At 42.1% G+C, this 23,106-nt stretch overlaps 1 protein-coding gene across 3 annotated transcripts; it reads left to right on the top strand.

Moving 5' to 3' along the window:
- The first annotated feature begins 1,173 nt into the window (after nucleotides 1–1,173).
- On the top strand, nucleotides 1,174–22,096 carry RNF19B (ring finger protein 19B). Of its 3 annotated transcripts, none has more exons than XM_028511714.2 (9): nucleotides 1,175–1,934; nucleotides 11,157–11,362; nucleotides 12,977–13,118; nucleotides 14,528–14,690; nucleotides 15,109–15,223; nucleotides 16,440–16,580; nucleotides 17,490–17,697; nucleotides 20,382–20,513; nucleotides 21,275–22,096. In XM_028511714.2, exons 1-9 carry the CDS (start codon nucleotides 1,294–1,296, stop codon nucleotides 21,732–21,734), a joined length of 2,208 nt encoding a protein of 735 aa, XP_028367515.1. In that variant the 5' UTR covers nucleotides 1,175–1,293; the 3' UTR covers nucleotides 21,735–22,096. The 3 variants fall into 3 exon arrangements, with proteins under 3 accessions (XP_035881617.1, XP_028367515.1, XP_028367514.1); XM_028511713.2 differs by having other exon boundaries at nucleotides 12,974–13,118; XM_036025724.1 differs by lacking the exon at nucleotides 20,382–20,513 and having other exon boundaries at nucleotides 1,174–1,934; nucleotides 12,974–13,118.
- The last annotated feature ends 1,010 nt before the right edge of the window (nucleotides 22,097–23,106 follow it).

Genomic DNA, 23,106 nt, shown 5'->3' with positions numbered 1-23,106 from the left:
ATTGGTTGATTCTTGTATGTGCCCTGACTAGGGATCGAACCTGCAACCTTGGTGTATCAGGACATTGCTCTAACCAACTGAACTAACCTGCCAGGGCCCTAGGGATCTTTCTTATGGTTTTAAATATCACCCATGAAAAAGACAGTGGTTACCTTCCAATAGTCATTCTACTATTCTTCATTCATAATAAAGCCCCTATTTTTAGGGGCACATTGTGCCCAGTTAAAAGACTACATTTCCCAGTATGGCCATGTGACTGTGTTTTCTTAAAAAGAAAAAGGTGGACCTTCCTTTTTCCTCCATACTGTCTGGAATGTGAACTATATAGGTAACCTTAAGATTGGAAACCAAGTGCTGAGGATGCCTACTTTTGGTTATTTTTCATGGAGATATAAAGGTCTATCGTAAGACTTTTTTTTTTCTTTTGTTGCTTGCCTGCCTCCCATTTGGAAGGCGGAATCCAGATCCTCCCGCAGCCAGGAGAGTAGGGAACCAGCACAAAAAATGCACTTCCAACCCCGCCCCCTCCAAAAAAAAATGCTGGGCCTCCTCCCACAAATTCTAAATAACCAAGCTACCAGGAAGATATAATGGGAGGTGGATCTGGGAATAAAGTTTATTAGCTTACAAAGAGCATTAAATGCTAGATTAAGGAATTTGTACTTTATTCTGCACATCCCTTGTACATAGGGAGACCCTGTCTGTCTTATTTAGTAATGCCTCTGCTTTGTAGATGCTCAGCGAATGACTATATTTTTAAGTAATGGTGTTTGTTTAATAAACAAGAGAAATGTTGTAAGGCAGACCAGTAGGGAATCACCATTTGATCTACGCTTGCCTGCATTTTACGGACGAAATAACTATAGCATCAGTTGCTAGAAGAAGCATTCAGACTATCCACGAGGCGGGGTGATCTGGGCACTGGTGACAGAATTGTGGGGGGAAGGCCAAGGGGAGCCACTGGGTTAGTATCTGTTCAAGATGGCTGTCCTGGAACCACGTGACCGGGAGGCGGTGAAGCTCCGCCCCAGCACGCCCGGCTCCTCCCCGTTTGACCGCGCCCAGCGCCCCTCCGCCCTCGCGGTGCGGTTTGTGAGGTGTCTCAGGAAAGCGCCTGCGCAGTGGGCAGCGGCGCGAGGGGCGGAGGCTTTATAACTGCTTGGTTGACGCTGCTCGGTTTCTATCTTGGGGAGGGCGGCGGCGGCGGCGGCGGCCGGGGCTCCGGCAGAGGGGGCGCTGAGGCGGGAGCTGTGGCGGCGCTGGGCGCCGCTCGCCCCTCGGCCTCTGGGGGCCATGGGCTCCGAGAAGGACTCCGAGTCGCCGCGCTCTACATCCCTACACGCGGCTGCGCCGGACCCCAAGTGCCGCAGCGGCGGCCGGCGCCGGCGCCTCACCTTCCACAGCGTCTTCTCTGCCTCGGCCCGTGGCCGCCGTGCGCGGGCCAAGCCACAGGCCGAGCCACCGCCCCCGGCCGCCTCGCCGCCGCCGCCCGCCCCAGTCCCGGCCGCGGCCCAGGCCCCCTTGCCCGAGGCGCTGCCCGCCGAGCCGGCCGCTGAGCCCGAGGAAGAGGCCGAGGAGGCGGCAGCGGCGGGGCCGGGGTTCGAAGATGAGGAGGCGGCGGAGGGCGGCAGCCCGGGCCCGGAGGAGGTGGAGTGTCCGCTGTGCCTGGTGCGGCTGCCGCCCGAGCGGGCCCCGCGCCTGCTCAGCTGTCCGCACCGCTCGTGCAGGGACTGCCTCCGCCACTACCTGCGCCTGGAGATCAGCGAGAGCCGGGTACCCATCAGCTGCCCCGAGTGCAGCGAGCGACTCAACCCGCACGACATCCGCCTGCTGCTCGCGGACCCACCTCTCATGCACAAGTACGAGGAGTTCATGCTGCGCCGCTACCTGGCTTCGGACCCCGACTGCCGCTGGTGCCCGGCCCCGGACTGCGGGTGAGCGCGGGGGCGTGGCCGTCGGGGGTGGCAGGCTGCGGCCGAAGGGATCCGGGCCGGTGCCTAGGCACTGGACCTACCCGTGACCCGCCCCTGGAGGTGGCCCTCAGCGCAGCAGTGTATGTGTGTGTGTGTGTGTGTGCGCGCGCGCGTGTCCGTCCGTGTCCAGACGTGAGGGAGAGGTGAGGGATGAGCCATGGGAGGGAGAGGGAGGAGACAACTGCGGTGGCTTGGTAACTGGTAACCCTCCGGAAGCCCAGGCGAGCGCTGTGGACGCACCCAACACCCCGCCCCTGTCCAAGAGCTTGAGGTGGAGGCTGAGTAGTGGTTGAGGGAGGGAGCTATGCATCAAGCCAGGAGGCAGGGCAGTTTTTTGTCGGGTAAATGCCCCTCTGTCCAGAGGCAAGGGGTGTCTCTGAATGAGAGGATATGTGGCAAAAGACGAAACGAGAATATCCGTCTGAGGGGGCAACGCTTTGGAGGGGTGTGTCCATTTGGCTAGGGTGAGACTTAGTAGCTACTGCAGGAGAAGGTGTGTTCTTCCTGACCACTCCTGGTGAAAGTTGGGATGGAGGTGACGAGAATGGCACTAGGGGGGAAAGGACAGCTGTCTGGCAGAGCTCTGGGGGCACCGTGGGCCTTGTGTGTCCTCTTGCCAAGCTCTTGGGAGGCCCCCTGTGGTTCTTACACTGCTGCCTTGGGCAGGGTGAGGAGTTGACCGTTTGTCCGAGAAGCAGTGGGTCACTCAAAAGAAGGATGCCTAGAGGATTGGTACGTTAGGAGAAAATGTGTCTCCCAGCCCCTCTGATCTTGAGTTTTGATGATGGTCTTTTTAATGCACCATATATGTTAAGCTTTTAAGGTCGGTGAGAAAATGTGCTGTGACTGCAGAGACATAATACCACCAGATTTAGCAGTCTGGAGCATTCAGTGGAGACCCTCTTCCCCCCACTTTTTAAAATTTGTGTGTCACTGTCAGTACCTCCCATGCAGCAAAGGAGGGGCTCCTCTAAGTGGAGTCAGACTGTGCCCTTACCTGCAGATCATTTTATTCTTGTGTGCCATGTTTTGGGGACAAAAAGATGCTAGGGACTCTTTGCAGTGGGTAATGTAATGCTAGTAAAACGCTTCATCATCTTTGCTTCAAAGGCGTTAAGAAGGGCTTTTAATTGTAGCCTGTATATCAAGGCTGTTTTAAGATTTCCGTGATGCTTCTGTGTGCCTCCTTCAAAAGAAGCCGACATAGTCTATGTAGGGGAGTAAGAAGAGTAAGCTGCTTCTATTTATCTATTCTGCCAAACTTGTTTAGAGATGGGTGTGTTATTTAACCTAACTCAGATGGGGTTTCTAAATTACTTTGAAGTGTTGTTGTCAAAGGAACTGTGTTTATCTATGGTAGATCACTTTCACTTTCAGTTAATAAGTATCAGAAAGAACCACGTAGGCTCTGTAGAAGTTTTTGCTTATGTCTGGTGATCCAGTGGGCCTGAAGAGATTAATTTATATGATATTCACGTTTTCACAGACACTATTGATCTGTTTCTGAACCAAAGGAATTTAAGTGAACACTTAATTTTGGAATGGTATATTAACTCCTTTTTTGAGATTTGAGTTTCCTTGAGTGTGGGACCACTGATTATCTTTCTGGAAAAGCTCCCTTTTGGTTTTTTATACCTCTGAAATCAGTCTCTGAGTTTGCTCACATCAATAAAAAGGGTCAGGAGTTAATTTACAATTTTTATGACAGCTCCAAACCATCACTGATTTGGGGAGTTATTAAAGAAATAGGCCATTTTCTATTTTAGCCAAGTATTGCATCAGTTATCATCCAGAGGTTTTTTTTCCAATTGGTTAAAAGAACTATAACAATCTTATATATAATTCTTTTTAATGTGTTATCTGTCGGTTTAAAGAAGGTGAAGTCTGGGGAAAGAAAGCAAGCTGGCATCTGAGTATCCATGTGCCAGGCATACATAATTTAATTTGATCCTTGCAACATGGTAAGATAAATTTGATCTAGTTTTACAGATGAGGGGACCAAAGTTTAAATAAATTTCAGAGTCATGTAACTAGTGGAAACACTGGTCTAAACTCCAACCAAGTTCAGTATTCTTTCCTCAGCCTCTGTTTTAAAAAGCAAGGGCTTGTCAGCATTATTGGGAATGCTACTGTTTGTGGCCTAAGGACAACATTGAGAGAGCTAAGTATGCTAGAATTCATTTTCTTTTCTGATTCTTATTGTTAACAGCCTCTTACCTACTTTATTTTTCTTATCTGAAATAGGCCTAATCCTTTCCTGACCTGAGAGGCTCATTTAATGTTTGCAAAGTGTTTTGAGATCTTTAGTTGAAGGTGTTAAATAAACAAGGAGGAACTTTAAAATTCTGCCACCTCCCAAACAGGTGTCTGAGTTCTCTAGGGATTTGGCCAATGGTTTTGTCTCTTTCTAATGCCAGGAGAAAAATAGCTTGTTTTGTTTTGTTATAATCACAAACTGGTCTGCTTTTCTGGGTCTAGTAAAAGTCACGGATGAGCACTAGAGCAGAAGTCTAAGCCCTGGTTATCTCTTCTCCTCGTATGTGACCATGTTTACTGTCCACACACAGATCAAGTTCCTACCAGCCAAAGTTATCAAGTCTTTCCTTTGCTCTCTGTGTGTCTATGTGTGTGTATTTGGCAGGGTGAAGGGAGTATGTGAGTGATCCTCCTGAGTTCTGGTCACTAGTTTCACTGTGATTACTCATGATGATGAGAATACTGTATATTAAAAGACTCATTCAAATTTTTTTATTGATTTTTTTTACTGAGAAAGAGAAAGGGAGGGGGAAAAGAAACAAATATAGGTTTGTTCTACCCATCCACACATTCATGGGTTGATTCTTGTGTGTGCGGCTCAAACTCATAACCTAGGTAAATCAGAATGTCGCTCCAGCCAACTGAGCTACCTAGCCAGAGCAAGATTCATTATTTGTTTACAAAATACTTGGAGAACAGAGCAAAGACTGAGTTTTTCTTTTCCCATACTTGAAATAATTTTATTTTACTTGTAAATAAGAGAACCAATTTTAGGAGGGAAACATTCATATTATTTAATATTAAGTATAATAACATCAAGTGTAATCTTTAAAACATACTCTTAAATGAGATAAAATTAACTCAAAATAGAGATAACTGACATTTTTATAGTTTGTGTAATTTTCAGACTCGAGCCTCATTCAGAAATAATTTCATTTTAGTTTTATACAGGTAGATGGTGGTAAACTCATTTTGTAAGGGAGAAACCAGTGCAGAGAAGTTTGTATGGAACCCAGTGTCTCATGGCTAATAAACCATGCAGTGGATCTGTTACCTCTTGGAACCTGTGATTAAATATGAGGTGTTTTCAGAAACTCATGACACCTGTAAATATTTAATGTTTTCCTCACAAGTGCCCTGTTGTCAATCTTTAAACCCTTTCAGGATCTCTAGGAGACTGAGGGAGTGAGCAAATGAGGCAATAGAGCAGATCTTCCCTACAAATGATTAGGGGGTAAGGCTGTCTTGACCTAAATTCTTTGTACAAGTCCACCGCCGCAGCCTCTCATTGGAGAGTCCCCCTGCAGAGTGCCCCCTCCCACCTGACTACAGCAGGTAGTATCGTTATTGGCCTTCCTGGACAATTGGACTGGACCATCCCATAAACAGGAAGCTTCTGCTTGTCTCTAGTGTATTTATGAGGGAAGAGCAAGCTCCCTGAGCAGGACAAATCTTTCAGTGAAGAAGTTTTCCTCTCTGAAGCCTTCCTGGAACTCTTAATTTATACCATTCCTTCTATATCAAAGCTCTTCTCTCTATCTCCTCCCCCTTCTCGGCCATCTACATCATCCTTCAGCCCAATGCACCTTTCTCATATTTGCCAAAGTATTCATTCTAAAGTGGAACATTTTATATTCCTCCTCTGCTTAAAACTGTTCATACCTGACCTATAAGATGACTTTTTTTTTTTTTTTCAATTTTGAAAATTTATTTTTTTATTTTTAAGAGATAGAAACGCCCTGGCTGGCATAGCTCAGTGGATCGAGCGCAGGCTGCGAACCAAAATGTCGCAGGTTCGATTCCCAGTCAGGGCACATGCCTGGGTTGCAGGCCATAACCCCCAGCAACCGCACATTGATGTTTGTCTCTGTCTCCCTATCTCCCTCCCTTCCCTCTCTAAAAATAAATAAATAAAACCTTTTTAAAAAGAGAGAGATAGAAACATCAATTTGTTGTTCCACTTATTTATGCATTCATTGGTTGTTTCTTGTAAGTGCCCTGACCAGGGATAGAACTCACAACCTTGTTGCATCAGGACAGTGCTCCAACCAACTGAGCTGCCAGGCCAGGGCAAGATGATTTCTTACATCTTTAATAACTTAGTATTTATATGATATCTTTATAATTTAAGCCTCTTTACAGTATCCAACAATCCTTTTACTTTCTATTTTTCATATATATGAATACTTTCCAAGGTATATAATAGGTATATATGGAAAGAGAAATGTTTTTTGATCAGATAAGATTGGGAAATACTGGACTGAACAAAATAAAGCAAATTGATTTCTGAGATTTCATGAGCTTCTTAGGTCCTTGAGACATGCTGATATGCACTGTAAATCTTGTTAATGCTAATAATACAGTGAATCTTCAATCTGGTATAATCTTTCCAAACTTAGGTCACCAGGAAACATGTTGTATATTCTATGGCATCTTGAATGCATAGTTGAAACTTTCCCTATTTACAGTTTTGCAAACTCGTTTAATAGTTATTCTGGCCTGCCTTCTGTCAGTGTCCTTATTTTATTTTATTTTATTTTTTTTAGGGAGAGAGAAACATCAATTTATTGTTCCACTTATGCACTCTTTGGTTGCTTCTTGTAGTTCCCTGACCTGGGACCAAACCGCAATCCTGGTGTGTTGGACCACGCTCTAACCAACTGAGACACCTGGCCTGGGCTTTGTTAGTGACCTTATTTAACAATAAGTCTTGATCTCTGAGTAGGTAGAGCTCCTCTAGACTAGGATAACTATAGTCCAACTCTTTCTACAACACTGTGAACAGACTCTTTCACTTAGCTCCCTGAAGAATAGGATGATTAGTTGAATTTTGATGAGAAAGATAAAGGATACAAACAGCACAGTTTTGGGAGGAGAAACAGATAAAAAAAAAGGGTGGATGAGAAGAGGACAGACGGGTGATTATTCCGCAGACCTTAGGTGAATACTGGGTATTAAACAAAAAGTACTTAAATGTGGACCTCTTGACAGGGAGTTTGACCTGGTAGAGGAGATAGGTAGGTAGATAGATGAATTGATAAATAGGTAGATCATTATAAATGCAATGTAAAAGATACTAAAGAAAATATAAATCCTCTTAAAGGATAGATAAAAGGGTTTGCAAGGTGGTATCAAGTTATGGGCCTTGAAAAATATGAGTAGAAATTCATATCAGGCAAACAAAGAAGTGGGTAGACAAACAAGGATCTTAAATAAAAATGTTACAAGCAAATGCATGGAAGTGTAAAAATAAAAGATGTCTTGAGTCTAGTTTGGTTAGTTTCTGAATGTGCAGTATGGGGAACATGATTGGGCAGTGACTAGAGATCAGTGTAGAAAGGTAGCCTGGATCCAGTTGATAGGCCAGTGTTATGCCATGCAAAGACTTGTAGGTTTGAAGGACTTTTTTCTTTTTGGTTGAAGGATTTTAAGCAAAATAATAACATGATAGATTACCTTTTAGAATTGGAATTTGAGTGTCCCAGGTTCGATTCCCAGCCAGGGCACATTCCTGGATTGCAGGCCATGACCCCCAGCAACCGCACATTGATACTTCTCTCTCTCTCTCTCTCTATCTCCCTCCCTCCCTTCCCTCTCTAAAAATAAGTAAATAAAATCTTTAAAAAAAAAAGAATTGGAATTTGGATTGGAGTGGAGAATAAGGAGACCAGGTAGTAGTCTCTTGCAGTTGTCTGGCCAGGAGGTGACATGGGTTTGAACAAAGGCAGGAAAAAGAAAGATTCGAAGGCTACAGCTCATTGTGACAACTTGGCCCATGTCTACCACCCTTTTATGTGCTCAAGGTTGATTTCTAAATGAAGTTACATGGCCTGGAGCTAGGAAGTATAGATGTAATATAGGAACACATTTCTTTAACTACCAGGGCCTGTTGGAACATAATCAAATTCATACTAAAGGGATTTTCCCCAGGGCTGAAGTTAGATAATGCTAAGGTCTAGCCTGTCACACATTATGATGTTTTTGGAGACTAGGAAATTAACAAAATTAGTAAAGGTTGTATGAACTTAAAGGGGGAAAAGTATGCATCTGTATTCTTAGCAACGTGGAATTTCCTGCATCTTCTATTTTAGCTTCTAATTAAGCAAACCTGAATGTTTAGCTAAGCTAAGAGAACAGGGTAGAGGAGAGGTTCCAGTGTGAGACATGAGACAGAAGACACAAGATGGTCCAGGCAGATTTGGTCTCTCAAGGATGAGGTTTTTCCCAACTACGTTGTGAGTGAGATCGCCCTATTTATTCTTTTTAAAGATTCTATTTATTTAGCTTTTAGAGTAGAGGGGAGGGGAAAAGAGAGGAAGGGGAAAAGAGAGGGAGAGAAACATCAATGTGCAAGACAAACATTGATTGGTTGCCTCTTGCATGCTCCCAACTGAGAACCCAGCCTGCAACCCGGGCATGGGCCCTGACAGGGCAGGTGGTGCTCCATCCACTGAGCCACACCAGCCAGGCCACATTGCCCTATTTAGAATTTAGAGGTTCACCCCTAAAGTGGTTTTACACAAAATTTTAGGATTGAGTTATAATACCTGACATATAGTAAGCTAGTTGGTACATGAATAAGTTTAAAAGATTGCTTTAGGGCAAAGTAATAGCTCAGGAGAAGAGCTAGAATGCCCTTGAGAAAAGTAAAAAAACCTAAGTAGGAGAAAGTCTCTATCATTCATTCTGCACAGGTATTTTAAACGTAAACTAGCGTGTCAAACCCTGGGGATTAAAAATGGATACTTATCCTTGAGTGTAGTCTGGTTAGTGTAATATGAATATAAACAAATGATTACTATATAATGTGATAAGTATTAAAAAGTAGTATATGGTAAGTATTTTAAGTATTATAAATTGTGCACAGGCATGAAATGGGCAAACAGTTGCCTTGAGAGGTTAAGTAGATTTTATAGAGATGATGGCTTTTGAGCTGGTTATTACCTGGATAAGTATTCCCCAGGACAAGAAGTAAGGAAAGGACATTTCTAGGCAGAAGGAATAGAGTATGCAAAGGCCAGGAAGTTGGACAAAAAAATATGTGCTGTCATTTTTATACCACTCCTGTCTGAGCAAGACCTCAAATGCAGTTTCAGAACATATTTAGTAACACTTGAAAGTAGCAAGCACCTATACCTTCATTTTCAGAATAGGAGCTAAGGTTTGGAGGTTTTAATTAGCACACTGTCATGCAGCATGAGTCAGGGGCCAGAAGCCCAAACCAGGCACCCGAAAACAGAAATGCCAAGTCTCGTGCCCTGAGTAATTTTGTGTCATGGTAATGGATTGCTCTGGGCTCATGAGTATTTGGGTTTATTTTACTTCCCTTAACTAAATTTCACACCCAAAATTGACATTGCCAATTCCTGTCACATGTTTTTATTTCTAAAGAAGGGGGGTTGAGGGAATCTGCTAATAAATATTTATTCCCACCACATAAGGTAAAAATGGATCATGAAATGTTCAAGGCTTACTGACTGGCAGTCTGTCTAATTTGTATCATCAGAAGCTGACTTAATATTTTTCTGAGATCATCCAGTATCTTTCCCATTTAACACACAATAGCAAGCATTCTACTTTCTTCAGGAGAAATGTTTATCTTCGGTAGTTATTTTGCAGCTAGATTTGCTTAGAACTCCTACAGGATATGAATCATTTGCATTCATACATTGATCTAACTTTGCTTTTTCTGAGAAGAATTTTAATAGAGCATATATTATATAACAGATGATATTTGTCATCAATATTTTCAGATTCATTCTCAAATCAATTTGCAGAATCTAGGATAAACCTGAGAATTTGAGGTATTCTTGTGAATATCTAATGTACATTCACATAAACAGCAAACTGTAGGATAAATCCAAGAAAACCTTATTCAGCTATTGGAAGAGAGTGTGGAATAGGGGACAACAAAATGCAGACCGTAACACCTAACCCTGCAGTCGTTGCCTTATCTGAAAATTGTGTGAAATTTCACAACTGCTATTTTCCCTGTTTTGTTTGTTTTTTTCTTTAAATTACTTTAATTATTTTTTACTTTAAATAAGGGTCCACTTGTTAGTGTAATCTAAGCACTTAACATATTTAGAATTAGTCACAAAGACTAATAGTTGTAAATATATGAGATTGTTTGTGGGAGAGTAATTCTTGGTAAACACACATGAATTATAAGAAGCAGTTTGATGCCAGTGCTGATAGATTCTGAATTGCCCATCTTGACTGAGAATATGGGTCAGAAGAGAGGGGAGGAAATGTGGCCTTAATTCTGTACTAATTAATGAGGTAGATGAGTGGTATTCTTGGAATCTGGAGCTTGTCAAGAAAGAAGATATTTCAAGGTAAAGATTTGAATTGAGAGGTAGAAGGAGAGAGGGAAGAAGGAAGAAAAAAAAAGCTATTGTTTCTGAGGCTGTGATCAGACCAGCTTCACTGTAGAGTTTAAAAATGAAAAAGTACACACACTTGCTTTAGTTTTTGCTCTAGTTCTTTATTTCACAAATGTTCTGTCCCTTAATGTAAACAAATTCTAATCTCTCTAAATATAGCAAATCATCAAAAGGAAATCAGTTTGTACCTTGTTTAGGAAACTTGCCGTGGCAAATTGCTTCTAAAGCAGCTTAAACTATGACTGAATACATGCTAGAAATTCAGGCTAAATATGGTATTTCCCCCTATTTTTTCAGTAAGTAAATGATTTGTGATTTTAGAATCTCAAGAAGAAATGTACTGTCTCACACAGAATATGTTTGAGTTTGTTAGGCATGCTTATGCGTGCATATTATGTGCATGTTCTTTTCTCTACATCGTATGTGGTGGTGGGGAGTGCCATTGCAGTGTTAACCCCGCTGGAACTGATGAATGTCTATCTGTCTGTCTTGGTTAGATCATTCTTACCTTACTAATATTGCTTCCTGTCTCCTTACCCAGTTATGCTGTTATTGCCTATGGCTGTGCAAGCTGCCCAAAGCTGACCTGTGAGAGGGAAGGCTGCCAGACTGAGTTCTGCTACCACTGCAAGCAAATATGGCATCCAAATCAGACGTGCGATATGGCCCGTCAGCAGAGGGCACAGACTTTGCGAGTACGGACCAAGCACACTTCGGGTCTCAGTTATGGCCAAGAATCTGGACCAGGTATAAATTGGCACTATTTCATTTAACTCTATTTTATACTTCATTATGTGAGCCCAAAGCTGGGAGGGATTACATTACTGTATAATCAAGTATTTCTTGGGATCAGAAACTGTTTGACAATACTTCCAATATTATAATTGATATATATAGCTTTCCTCTCTGACCATTATACATTATCCAACTCCGGTAAAATCAGAATACAAGAAATTGCATTTTCTAGTTTCTTTCTTTTTTTTTACTGAGTTTCCAGAGAGAGAGGGAAACATCGATTTGTTGTTCCACTAATTTGTGCATTCATTGGTTGCTTGGTTGCTCTCATATGTGCCGTGAGCAGAGATCAAACCTACAACCTTGGCATATTGGGACAACACCCTAACCAGCTGAGCTATCTGGCCAGTGCTGAATTCTCTCATTTCTACTTTCTTAGTAATATGTCTCAGGTTGGCAAGCAATTGGGTCCTTTTGCTAGGGGCTTTTTAAAAACTTTATTTGTGAACAGAATTAAATTAAGACATTTAATTAGTGTCTTAACCTGTGTTGTTTACTATTTTTAGGTGCATTATCACTTTTGGAAATAGGGTACAAGTTTAAGGAGAGGAAATATTAGTATGGATTAATGATTAACCTTAAAAGTAGGAATAGCACACATTTAGTTCCAACCTTTACAAGTCAGAGAAAACATATTTTAAAATGTCAGTTAGGAGCCCTGGCTGGCATAGCTCAGTGGATTGAGCGAGGGCTGGGAACCAGAGTGTCCCAGGTTCGATTCCCAGCCAGGGTACATGCCTGGGTTGCAGGCCATGACCCCCAGCAACCGTACATTGATGTTTCTCTCTCTCTCTGTCTCCCTCCTTTCCCTCTCTAAAAATAAATAAATAAAATCTTTTAAAAAACCCAAAAAACAAAAACTAGTTTAAAAAAAAATGTCAGGTTATTACCTTTTATAAATGTACTTATTTCACTGATATCATTAGGGAGAGGCTAGTAGGAAAAATTTTACCATTCACTTTTTCCTGGCATAGCATAATCTCCTAAAATTGTCATTTAATAAGATAGTTCCTGGCTTGCTGTGAAGATTACCAGGTGTATGCTACATATCATACCCAATTGTTTTTAGGTTTTGAATTTGCAAGAATCTTGGGAAGGGACTCTGGTTTGCAGTAGAGCATGTCACAGTGATACTTGCTGAGCCTGAGAAATGAATTTCCTGAAGTAAATTTTCTCAAAACTTGAAGCCAGTTCCAGTCTACAGACTGTTCTTCCTGCTGGACTATGCTTTTAATTCTGCCAGCGTATTAGCTGGTGAAATTCCATTATTCTTGGAACCATCTTTCCCTAGGGAAGCCTTCTTGCTCAGTGTGTGGTTCGAGTGGTGGGTACATTGTGAGTTTTTGAGATAAGCAGCTTGATCTATACAAGCAGGACTCATTTTGTGAACTTTGCTGAGGTCTAGACACAGCCAGCCTTCCAGGGAAGTAGGTTGCACGATTTGGAATTCTTAGTCAAGAGTTCTGTACTGCCTCTTCATTTTTTATACATACTTCTAGGAATAATAAAGTCTAAGATATACTGGAGTTCTTTTCCTGCTTATTCTTCCTTCCCCTCTCTTAGCAGATGACATTAAGCCATGCCCACGATGCAGTGCTTACATTATCAAGATGAATGATGGGAGCTGTAATCATATGACCTGTGCAGTATGTGGCTGTGAGTTCTGTTGGCTTTGTATGAAAGAGATTTCAGACTTGCATTACCTCAGGTGAGTTGGGAAAAGTGTCCATTGTTCTTACAGTCTTGTTCTCTTACTGATTTAAGGGCAAGGATGTCAAAGAGACATAGTTGTCTGTCCTGTCATTATAGGATGAGGAAACTGTAAAAAAGTTCCTCTGAAGCACCCTTCTGATCATGGTATTTTCCAGCTCAGCAGTTTCTGGGGACTGTTTCCATGACCTTGCAGATAGAGTTCAATTTCCTTACAAGCTTGAATTGTAAGGCTTTCCACGGCCTGGCCCTAATTTACTTTTCTAGCTTTTTCCATTTTACTTTCATACATGCTATATTCCAAATATATAATCTAGGCTTGCTGTTCTCTGGGTCTCTTCTGTGCTATCTTACCCTTCCATGCATGTTCACAAGTTCTTCTTCACTTTGCCTGGAATGATTTCTAATCACCTCATCCTTCTAGCAACCTCATTTTATCCTAGCCTATTCAGTTCTTATCCACCCTTCAAGGGCCACTTAAATGCTGTTTCATCCATTGTGCCTTCCCCTGCCTCATTCTTCTCCATTGACATTCCTTAAATGCTTCTTTATAAATGTGATCATTTTACTTCATGTACATGTCTAATTTTGCTGAACTGTATTAAGTTTCTTAAGGCTAGAATTACTTTTTCAAGTTCCTTACACATAGTGAGTTTCTAAAGAATTTATTGAGTGGATATTAAAATATTGTCCTGAAGGAGTTAATATTTACAAATTTAATATTCATTGTGTGGGTAAAACACTTTAATTTCCAATTTAGCAGACATTTGAGTACTTACCGTCTACCCATTAATGGGGACACAAGTGTGCATAAGCCACGATCCCTTCTTAAACATTGCTTATCCCATCTGGTGAGGGGGCAGGACAGAGAGTGAGCAAAAATGGTTGAATTCAAAAGGGCTGAGTGTAAAAGTAGCCAAACTAAGAGTATGAAACTGACATAAAGGCTGAGACAAATCTTTTTATATCCTTTCCCAGAAACATGGTTTGTAGTATCTATTGGCTGTGGTAGGACACATACCGAGAAAACTGCAGATCAGAATGTGCATCAGCTGCAAAGCATGATGCAGTTGGATGACGTGTCGAGTCTGCAGGCTATGCAGGGTCCTGAGTAGCATCAGTCAAGGAAGCTGGATCAGTGTTGGTGGGGGTGGGCTAGGGAGGACACAGTTCAGCAGAAAAGAATAGAAAAGAGGTTTCATGTCTTTACAAAAAAAGCAAGGCCCCAGAGCTCCAGCAGTCTGGCCTTGGCCTTTGCTCCCCTTGTGTAATATACTCATTTCCTGTAACTTTTTGTAACTGTTAACCACTCCTAATTGAAAAGAAGGCTCTTGCTCTTATCAAGCTCTGGTGACAACAGCTGCTTCTATTTGTAATATTGACATTAACTTCGTTTTTCCTCTGCAGCCCCTCTGGCTGCACATTCTGGGGCAAGAAGCCATGGAGCCGTAAGAAGAAAATTCTTTGGCAGCTGGGCACGTTGATTGGCGCTCCAGTGGGGATTTCCCTCATTGCTGGCATTGCCATTCCTGCCATGGTCATTGGCATTCCTGTTTATGTTGGCAGGAAGGTAAGACATTGAGTTCTGTGCATGTTCCATTTTCAGGTTGCTTAGTAAAGTTTTGAAGGAAATGGGGAGGAGCTTATGTGTCAGAGCTGCCTGAAAACCAGGTGGTTGTTGGATAAAAATAACCTTAATTTCTTAAATGGATTTTCATAAGCCCTCAAGAGATCTGAAAGTTATTAACATCCTGGACTTGGTTTGTCTCAGTCAGTGACTTAAAGGTGAAATGCTTACTTCACCCTCCTGAGTTATTTTGTCTTTTCTTGGTTTAACTTTCTCTGTATTAGTTTAGATCATCTGGTCTGATGAGGTTAAAATTTAAGAAAGATGCTTTTTGAGGGTGGAGGATATGTTTTACTCTCTTGGAAAAAAAAAAACTGATGTTCTAACCTGCTGGCTGGGGTTTTTTCTTTCTTGTTTATAGATTCATAGCAGGTATGAAGGAAGGAAAACCTCCAAACATAAGAGGAATTTGGCTATCACAGGAGGAGTGACTCTGTCGGTCATTGCATCCCCAGTTATTGCTGCAGTTAGTGTTGGTAAGAAGCTGGCTGGGACCACGACTTCATTCTGCCTCGCTCCCCTTTTCTTCCCCTACCCTCCACAACTGGCTTTCTGACTAGAGCAGTTAGCCAGCTGGCCAGATGTTTCATCCTGGAAACCCCTACATTTTATACCAGACCCACCTTGGGAGTTAACGCTGTTAGGTACTATTGTTATTATTATCAACCACACTAAATTATCAGAGTTAGGGAATCTTTCAGAGAAGGTTAAATTAAAGAATATTACTTTAAGGCCTAGTTTTTCACCTTTCTTCTCCATTTGCAGTAGAACCCACAAAACGAAATTACTTTTATTTTGATTTGCTTAGTGCATCCCACTATTTCGCGGAAGGATGAAGGTTTGTTTCAGAATAATAGTACTATAATATTTATTGAGGCTCTCCATGTGCCAGGAGCAGTTCTGCGTGTTTCTTACGCATTAATTTATGTAATGTTCACAATAGCACTATTGTAACAGAAAGGTGTAGTAATTTGCCCAAAGTCACTTGCCTGGGACATAAATCAAAGCAAGCTGACCTGGAGCCTGTGCTCTTAACAACGAAGCCATTCTGTCTCGTGTGGAATAGGATTTTGGAATCAACACTGTGAGGGGGGGATCCTAACCCCAGGAGTCATTGGATGTTTGGTTATTGATTTGTTTTTGGATTAGCACTTCAGCAATGAATAGAAGGGAAAAAAAATGAAAGCAACATATATATACTAGATACTGTATATATCACAGGTGGCAAACACTAGGCCTGTAAGCCAAATCCAGCCTTCTACCTTGTTTTATCCACCTGGCACCTTGTTTCTACCCAGCAGCAGTGCCGAGCTCCTTGCCCCTAGTTAAAGAGTAGTTACATTTATACAGTCCTAGAATTATATTCGGCCCTTTGAAGGCAACCGTGAGGCCGAGGTGGCCCCGGGTGAAAACAAGTTTGACACCCCTGGTATTTATGTTCTCTTTCAATCATTGACAATTCTGGAAAGGTATGTCTAAGGTCACATGGTTAGTAAATTGGAGCCAAGATTCTAATACAAGCCTTTCTAAGGCCAGTGGTCACTGTTAGGACTGATCTTCCTCTTTGGGATAGCCATCTTCTGCCTTTCCTTGATCCTTTATAAAGTGGTTTGTCTGTGCTCAGGCTGGGAAGGAAATTCAGGGCAGTTGCAGCCTGGTGGCCTGCTGACATATCTCCTTCTTTTCCCCCAGGTATTGGTGTCCCCATTATGCTGGCTTACGTCTATGGGGTTGTGCCCATTTCTCTCTGTCGTGGAGGCGGCTGTGGAGTTAGCACAGCCAACGGAAAGGGAGTGAAAATTGAGTTTGATGAAGATGATGGCCCAATCACAGGTAAAAGGAGGTTTTTCATTTCCTTTTGAGTTTATAGAACACAAGATAAAAATCAGTAAAATTTAGCACATTTTACAGAGAGATTGCCATTGGATTACTTTGGATAATAAGCTTTGTAGGGGGTAAAGTATTTTTAGCTTTTCATTTCTTTGTTCCAGAGTTATTAGGTTAATTCCTCTGGTACCTGCCTCTTTGTGGCAGGTACAGACTCGGAGGATTCCAAGTTTGCTGGCAATAGTAGTGATTATAATAAAGTCAAATCTGCACAGTACTTTATAATTTTCAGAGGACTTGACACAGTCATTATCTCACTACATCTTTTCATAACAGCTCTCTGAAAAGGAAGGATGAAAGTTATCACTATTCCCCATTTAATGGCAACTTTTTTAAGCTTTTGTCTCAACATCTGTGAAATGGGTTTAAGAGCTTCTGCAGAGCTGGGACTAGAGCAAGTCTTTTGACTTCTACTTAGGTGTTGTTTCCACTTTATTGTATTAACTCATCTGGAGCACAGAGATTTCCCAAGGTTTTTCAAGTTTCCTGCTAGGTTCAGCACATAAATCATATTTTGAAATCTTCATGTTTGATTAGATGGTATCTATGGTATATTGGAAAGAATAGTGGACTTGGAATCAGAATTTTTGTTTTTGTGTGACTAACCATGATTTGGACAAGTCATTCAGTTCTAAGCTTTTGTGTCCTCATCTAAAATTGGGAAGATTACAATACAAATAAATATGTGGTGAATCCCCTGATGTGTGGTGGCTGCACATAGTAGCTATTCACTAACTGAATAGATGGCTATTTTGCTACATGAATATTTTCTACTCAGAAGAGTCATTGCAGGAAAATGCCAGACTGTTTTGATGCTGTGCTCTCTTGAATTGAGATGTTTGGTTCCATTCCCAGTGGCGGATGCCTGGCGAGCCCTCAAGAATCCCAGCATTGGAGAAAGTAGCATTGAAGGTCTGACTAGTGTCTTAAGCACCAGTGGAAGCCCGACAGATGGACTCAGTGTTATGCAGGGTCCATACAGCGAAACAGCCAGCTTTGCAGCCCTCTCTGGGGGCACACTGAGTGGTGGCATTCTTTCCAGTGGCAAGGGAAAATACAGCAGGTGAGCAAATAGGTCATTATTGAAAGAACCAGTTGGAATTATAACATACTTGTATGAACCGTTTCTCTGTGCCAGGCATGTCCTACCTATCATTTCATTTTGATTTAACCATCAGTGAGTGGTGTTTTGTGTGTTTTTTTAAGATTTTATTTATTTTTAGAGAGAGGGGAAGGGAGAAAGAGAAACATTGATCAGTTGCCTCTCGAACACTCCCAGCCGGGGACCTGGCCCACAACCCAAGCATGTACCCTGACCAGGAATCAAATTGGTGACCTTTCAACTTGGAGTGTGACACCCAACCCAGTGAGCCACACCACTCAGGGCTTCAGTGGTTGGTTGGTTTTTTCCCTACTTGTGCAGTTTAAAAACAGGCTCAGAAATGTTAAGTATTCTTTACACTCTTCCACATAAAGGATGATGTTTAGGTCCTCCCTCTACTCTATTAGGCTGCTTGCTTCAGAAAGGGAAAGCACATATTTTTGTAGGATTTCCAAGGCTGTGCTCTCCATTAGGCTTGTCACTGGCCTTCAATTGAACAGCATTTATGCTGTATCTTGTTGGCTTATCAGTGCTGTCATCTTCATTAGCTTCCTATTCCCATTTGGTAGAAAAAGAAAATCAATCCCACGAACTTGTGTTGAGAGTATGTAAAGCTTTATCACTGAAGAGGTTGTGACTTACTGGGTCATTTCACCAGTTAGACAAATGAGAACATACTCAGAGAAACTAACCGATGTTACATGAGAAGCAGTTAGTTTAATGCAGTAGAGACAGAGGCCTGGGAAGGTAGGGCAAGGGGAGGGGAGGGCGACATAAGTTAGGGAGGTAGGGGAGGTGGTTGCCTTCAGATTTCTGAAGGGTCTTGAACTGGAAAAAATTAAACATTTGAGTCGTGCCAAGAGGTAGATTAAAATGACTTGGTAGAAGCTAGAGGGAAACTTACTTTGATTCATTATAGAGAATATAAGGAAAATCTATATAAAAGTCCAAAGAAGGAACGTATTACCTTAGTAAATATTCAGCTACCTATCCTTGGAAATGTTTAAAGTGAGACCAGATGGCCATTTGGCTATTAGGAGTCAATCAACAGATGGCAGTTGGACTGGATCCCACACCTGAGTGCTTGTCAGTCACCTGGGAGCCTCTTAAAAATAGATTTCAGGGCTCTATCCCAGTATTAGTAAATTAGAATCTCTGGGAGTGGGATTTAGGAATCTGTATTTTGAAAAGACTTTCCAAGTGATTCTGCCATAGTGCAAGAATAAGCATCTGGAAACCACTTAAGTATATAGTCTTTATGAAAGGCCTTTTCCAATTCTGAGAGTGATCCCATGGTGGAGCTGAAACTAGAACCCCAGTCTCTGACGTGATGCACTTTTCCATGGCACTGCCTCATTTTCCTGGGCTGTGGCTCATTCTTGAAGGGCATCTGAGGCTAGAGCAGCACAGCAAAGATACAGGTGGCAGGCTGGAGGTTGTTTGAATGTGCAGCTGGAGGCTGCTGCTGACCCGTCTGCATCTCATGACTCTGGGTGTTTATTAGGGGATCCCACCCCCACATTCTGAAGAATTCACTGCTGTGCTTTTTTAAAACCAACACTCCTGTAAATAAGCAGACAGACATAATTGGAGACTGACTTGCTGAAATGGCAGTTTAGCCAGTCCAGCTGTTCCAGTTCTGTGGAAGCCTTCTTTCTATAGGCTTGCTTCTGAATGGAAATTCCTTTTATAGGAAGTGAATGAGTCAGATGGGTTTGACTGTGAAACCCATTATGAGGAACTATTTAAGTGTACAATAAAATGGTGTTAGAGCCAAGAAAGGAAATAGTTACAGGTTCTTAGCTCTGAGACACCATTGGAAAAGTTTGCTGCTCTTATAGGAGATTGGCTTCTGTATGTCATTCAGTCTCATAGATTGGAAGTAATTTGATTTCTAAATGTTTGCATTCCTAGTATGTGCAAGACATGGAGGATAGAGTGAATGAGATGTCTTTCCTTTTTTGGAGCTCAGATGAGTAGAAGAGAGATGTGTACATTGATTAATAAATAAATAGGTGCTGTAGGAGCACTTAGGAAGTGACTGGTGTGCTGGAAGATTGAGGGGAAGTGATAATTTCTTTGTTAAGGACTGAATATGAGTTTGCCATCTAGAGAAAAGAAACTTCTACAGAGTGGGAATACCATGTCCAAAGTCATGGAGGTATAAAATGTGTATAGGTGCATAAGGAAAGAAAAAATTGAGAGTGATTATGATTTAGGACGTGTGGTGAGAGAGGAACTGGAGAGCGAGCTTGGAGGCAGATCAGGAAGACCTTAAATGCCAGTTGTCAGTAGGGAGCCAAGAGAGGACTGTTAGTGATCACATCGTCGTTCACATGGGCACTGATCTGGAAGTGCTTTAACTTGGACTTAGAGCTACTGCAGAGAGAGCCCAGTTGTGGTTATCCAGTTAGGAGATCTGGAGAACCTGAAGTTAAGCAGTAACAGTGGGGATAGAAAGGAGGGGACGATTTCATTAAATATGTAAGAGAGAAACTGCGTGGGCATCTACTTGAGCTGTTTGACAATTGGAGATCAGATCAACTCAGTTTGCAAGAGAATAATGGAAGAGATGTGTGCCAGGAAGCAGACTGTCTTGGAATACCCAGGTCTCATATTAACTTAAACGTCCCCTCTTTACACAGGTTAGAAGTCCAAGCCGATGTCCAAAAGGAAATTTTCCCCAAAGACACAGCCAGTCTTGGTGCAATTAGTGACAACGCAAGTACTCGTGCTATGGCCGGTTCCATAATCAGTTCCTACAACCCACAGGACAGGTATGTGACCAGTCAGATGCCCAGGAGAGGTTGTATTTTTTGGTCAGGTACTAGACCTTCAGAAACTCAATGCCTTCTATTAGAGCTCTGCGTACCATCTAGTGAGATACATAGTGTGCATACCCTGTGACTTCATTGAGCAAGTTCTTGGCAGCTCTTGATTCTTTTTGTTAGCACTTGAATTTTAGAGGATTTTTTCTTTCTTCCTTTTCTTCCTTTTTTTCTTTCTTTTCTTGGTTTTTGCAACAGCAATTACATGGACTTTGAGAGCTAGATTGGTATTCATTGATATCTGTGGATCTATGGCTTCTGCTCTCATGTTGCCCTTTGCTTGGTGTGGCTCCTGTACCTTATTTTTATTTTTGAGAACTAGTGTGTCTGGTATGGTGTGAGTGCAGCACTTCCTTCTGGAGAGTTCCTGGTTTCTTCTAATTGTGGCACAGCAGTAAAAAGCTATGAATCTTCTTTCACTTTCGTAGGGTAAGATAGTGTGAGGCCCTGACACTTAGTTGAATTTTGGAAGCTCTTTTTTAGTTTAAAGAAATTCGCAGAGATGTACATGTATGTTTAAACGAACAAAAAGGATCTAATTGCTCCCCATCCTATTTGAGTGTTAAGTTAAATTTTTATTTTCACTAAAAACGAGCTCTAGTCTATTTATCTGTTTTTGGGCTTTCTAATCCTGAACCCACAAACTGCTTTTACCCACAGGTATAGCATGACCCATGCATGACTCAGCATAGTGGATTTTGTCTCCACAGAGAATGCAACAATATGGAAATCCAAGTGGACATTGAAGCCAAACCAAGCCACTATCAGCTGGTGAGCGGAAGCAGCACAGAGGACTCGCTCCATGTTCATGCTCAGATGGCAGAGAATGAAGAAGAAAGTGGTAGTGGCAGCAGTGGCAGCAATGAAGAGGATCCTCCCTGCAAACACCAAAGCTGTGAACAGAAAGACTGCCTGGCCAGCAAACCTTGGGACATCAGCCTGGCCCAGCCCGAGAGCATCCGCAGTGACCTAGAGAGCTCAGATACACAGTCAGATGACGTGCCAGACATCACTTCAGATGAGTGTGGCTCCCCTCACTCCCATACTGCAGCCTGCCCCTCGACTCCCAGAGCCCAAGGTGCGCCGAGCCCAAGTGCCCATATGAACCTCTCTGCCCCAGCTGAGGGGAAGACTGTCTTGAATCCAGAAGGTGCAGAAGCCAGAGTATGAAGGGGAATGAATGCTCCTGTTCTGAGAAGCACATTTGTTGTAACTGCATCTTTTGGAATCTTTTTTTTGTGGGGGTGGGAGTAGAGATTTCTGTATTTTACTTCAAAAATTCTCTGGTCACAGGTTTCCCCAGGGAAACTTTGAGAAATTTGCAATTTCTTACAGATAAAACATGGGAAATTTTGCCCTTAGTCCCACACCTCATCCTCCTCCCCCCTTTTTTAAGTTTTAATTTATTGGTTAAACTGATGGTGGCAATCCGTGAGGTGTGTCAAAGAGTGTACAGATGTATGTGTGTATATTGTATGTATGCTAACATTACTGAAGGACACATTTTAATAAAGATTTCTGTTGTAATTCAACTCCTGTCATTTTCCTTGGCTTGGGTAGTCTTTCAGAGCCAAGGGTTTGAAACAGACCACTAGTCCTTAACAGTCTGTAGATCTGAGGTTCCTAATCCCAGGGGAGAAGGGTTGTATTCTGATCTGACTGCACTGGAGTCATCTATGAACCAGGGATTTCTAGCATAATAGGAAGTAAAGCCGGGCTTGTTTGGGACTGTGTAGTCAAACTGAAGAATTAGCTGAGTCAGCCAAATTAGAGAAGCTGTAGATTAAGATGGACCTTGTTTGCCCTCTAGAGGTAGCTGTGCAGTTTTCCTGTTAAAGTTTTATTTAACCTTTTCTGTATTGTAGTCACTTCTAGAAATGTGTTCCCAGAGCAGGAAAGGAAGGGGTGGCAGTTCAGTGGCTCTTTAGAGTGATCCCACAGTGAATGCCGCAGGATTGTAAATTGGGGAACGTAGTGTTCTTACTGAAGGAAGAAATGTACCGATCCTGCGTAACCTAATCACTGAGCAATAACCTGGGCGTGTGTTATGCTCTCAGGTATGTATTCCCTGTTCAAAAAAGTTTTCTCAGTCTTGCCTATTTAAGAGTAACAGGAATCTGACTAATATTTGTAATGAAAACAGAAGAAATGCAGCTAAAACCTCAACATACTTATTTTTATCTGATCTTATAAATTTGTCAGGATTGAGCTGAATTAGTACTACTTGGGATCTTGGCTCTGTCTAAAATAACAGTCTAAGAAATGAATGCTCATACACAGTATATCAGAAAAAGTAAAAGATTTATGGGACACGATGTAAGATTTCAAATCTGGTGGTAACTTACTGTGAAACTGGATGAGTTGGTGACTCTCCTGCCTCCTGATTTTCTAGCTCAGACAGTATCTAAGAAGCTTCCAGTACCAATGTCTCTGTCACCTCAGCCCTGAGCCTAGAGGCAGCATTGAAAACATCCTTTCCCTGAGGACCAGATGGCTTTCTGTATCCTTTCACAGGTGCACCTGTTTGTTGTCTGCTTGGCCT

Source organism: Phyllostomus discolor, chromosome 5 (genome assembly GCF_004126475.2).
Source record: "Phyllostomus discolor isolate MPI-MPIP mPhyDis1 chromosome 5, mPhyDis1.pri.v3, whole genome shotgun sequence".
In the NCBI taxonomy this organism is placed as follows: Eukaryota; Metazoa; Chordata; class Mammalia; order Chiroptera; family Phyllostomidae; genus Phyllostomus; species Phyllostomus discolor.
Note: the sequence above shows the minus strand (reverse complement) of the source record. Positions and strands in the feature narration are given on the sequence as shown.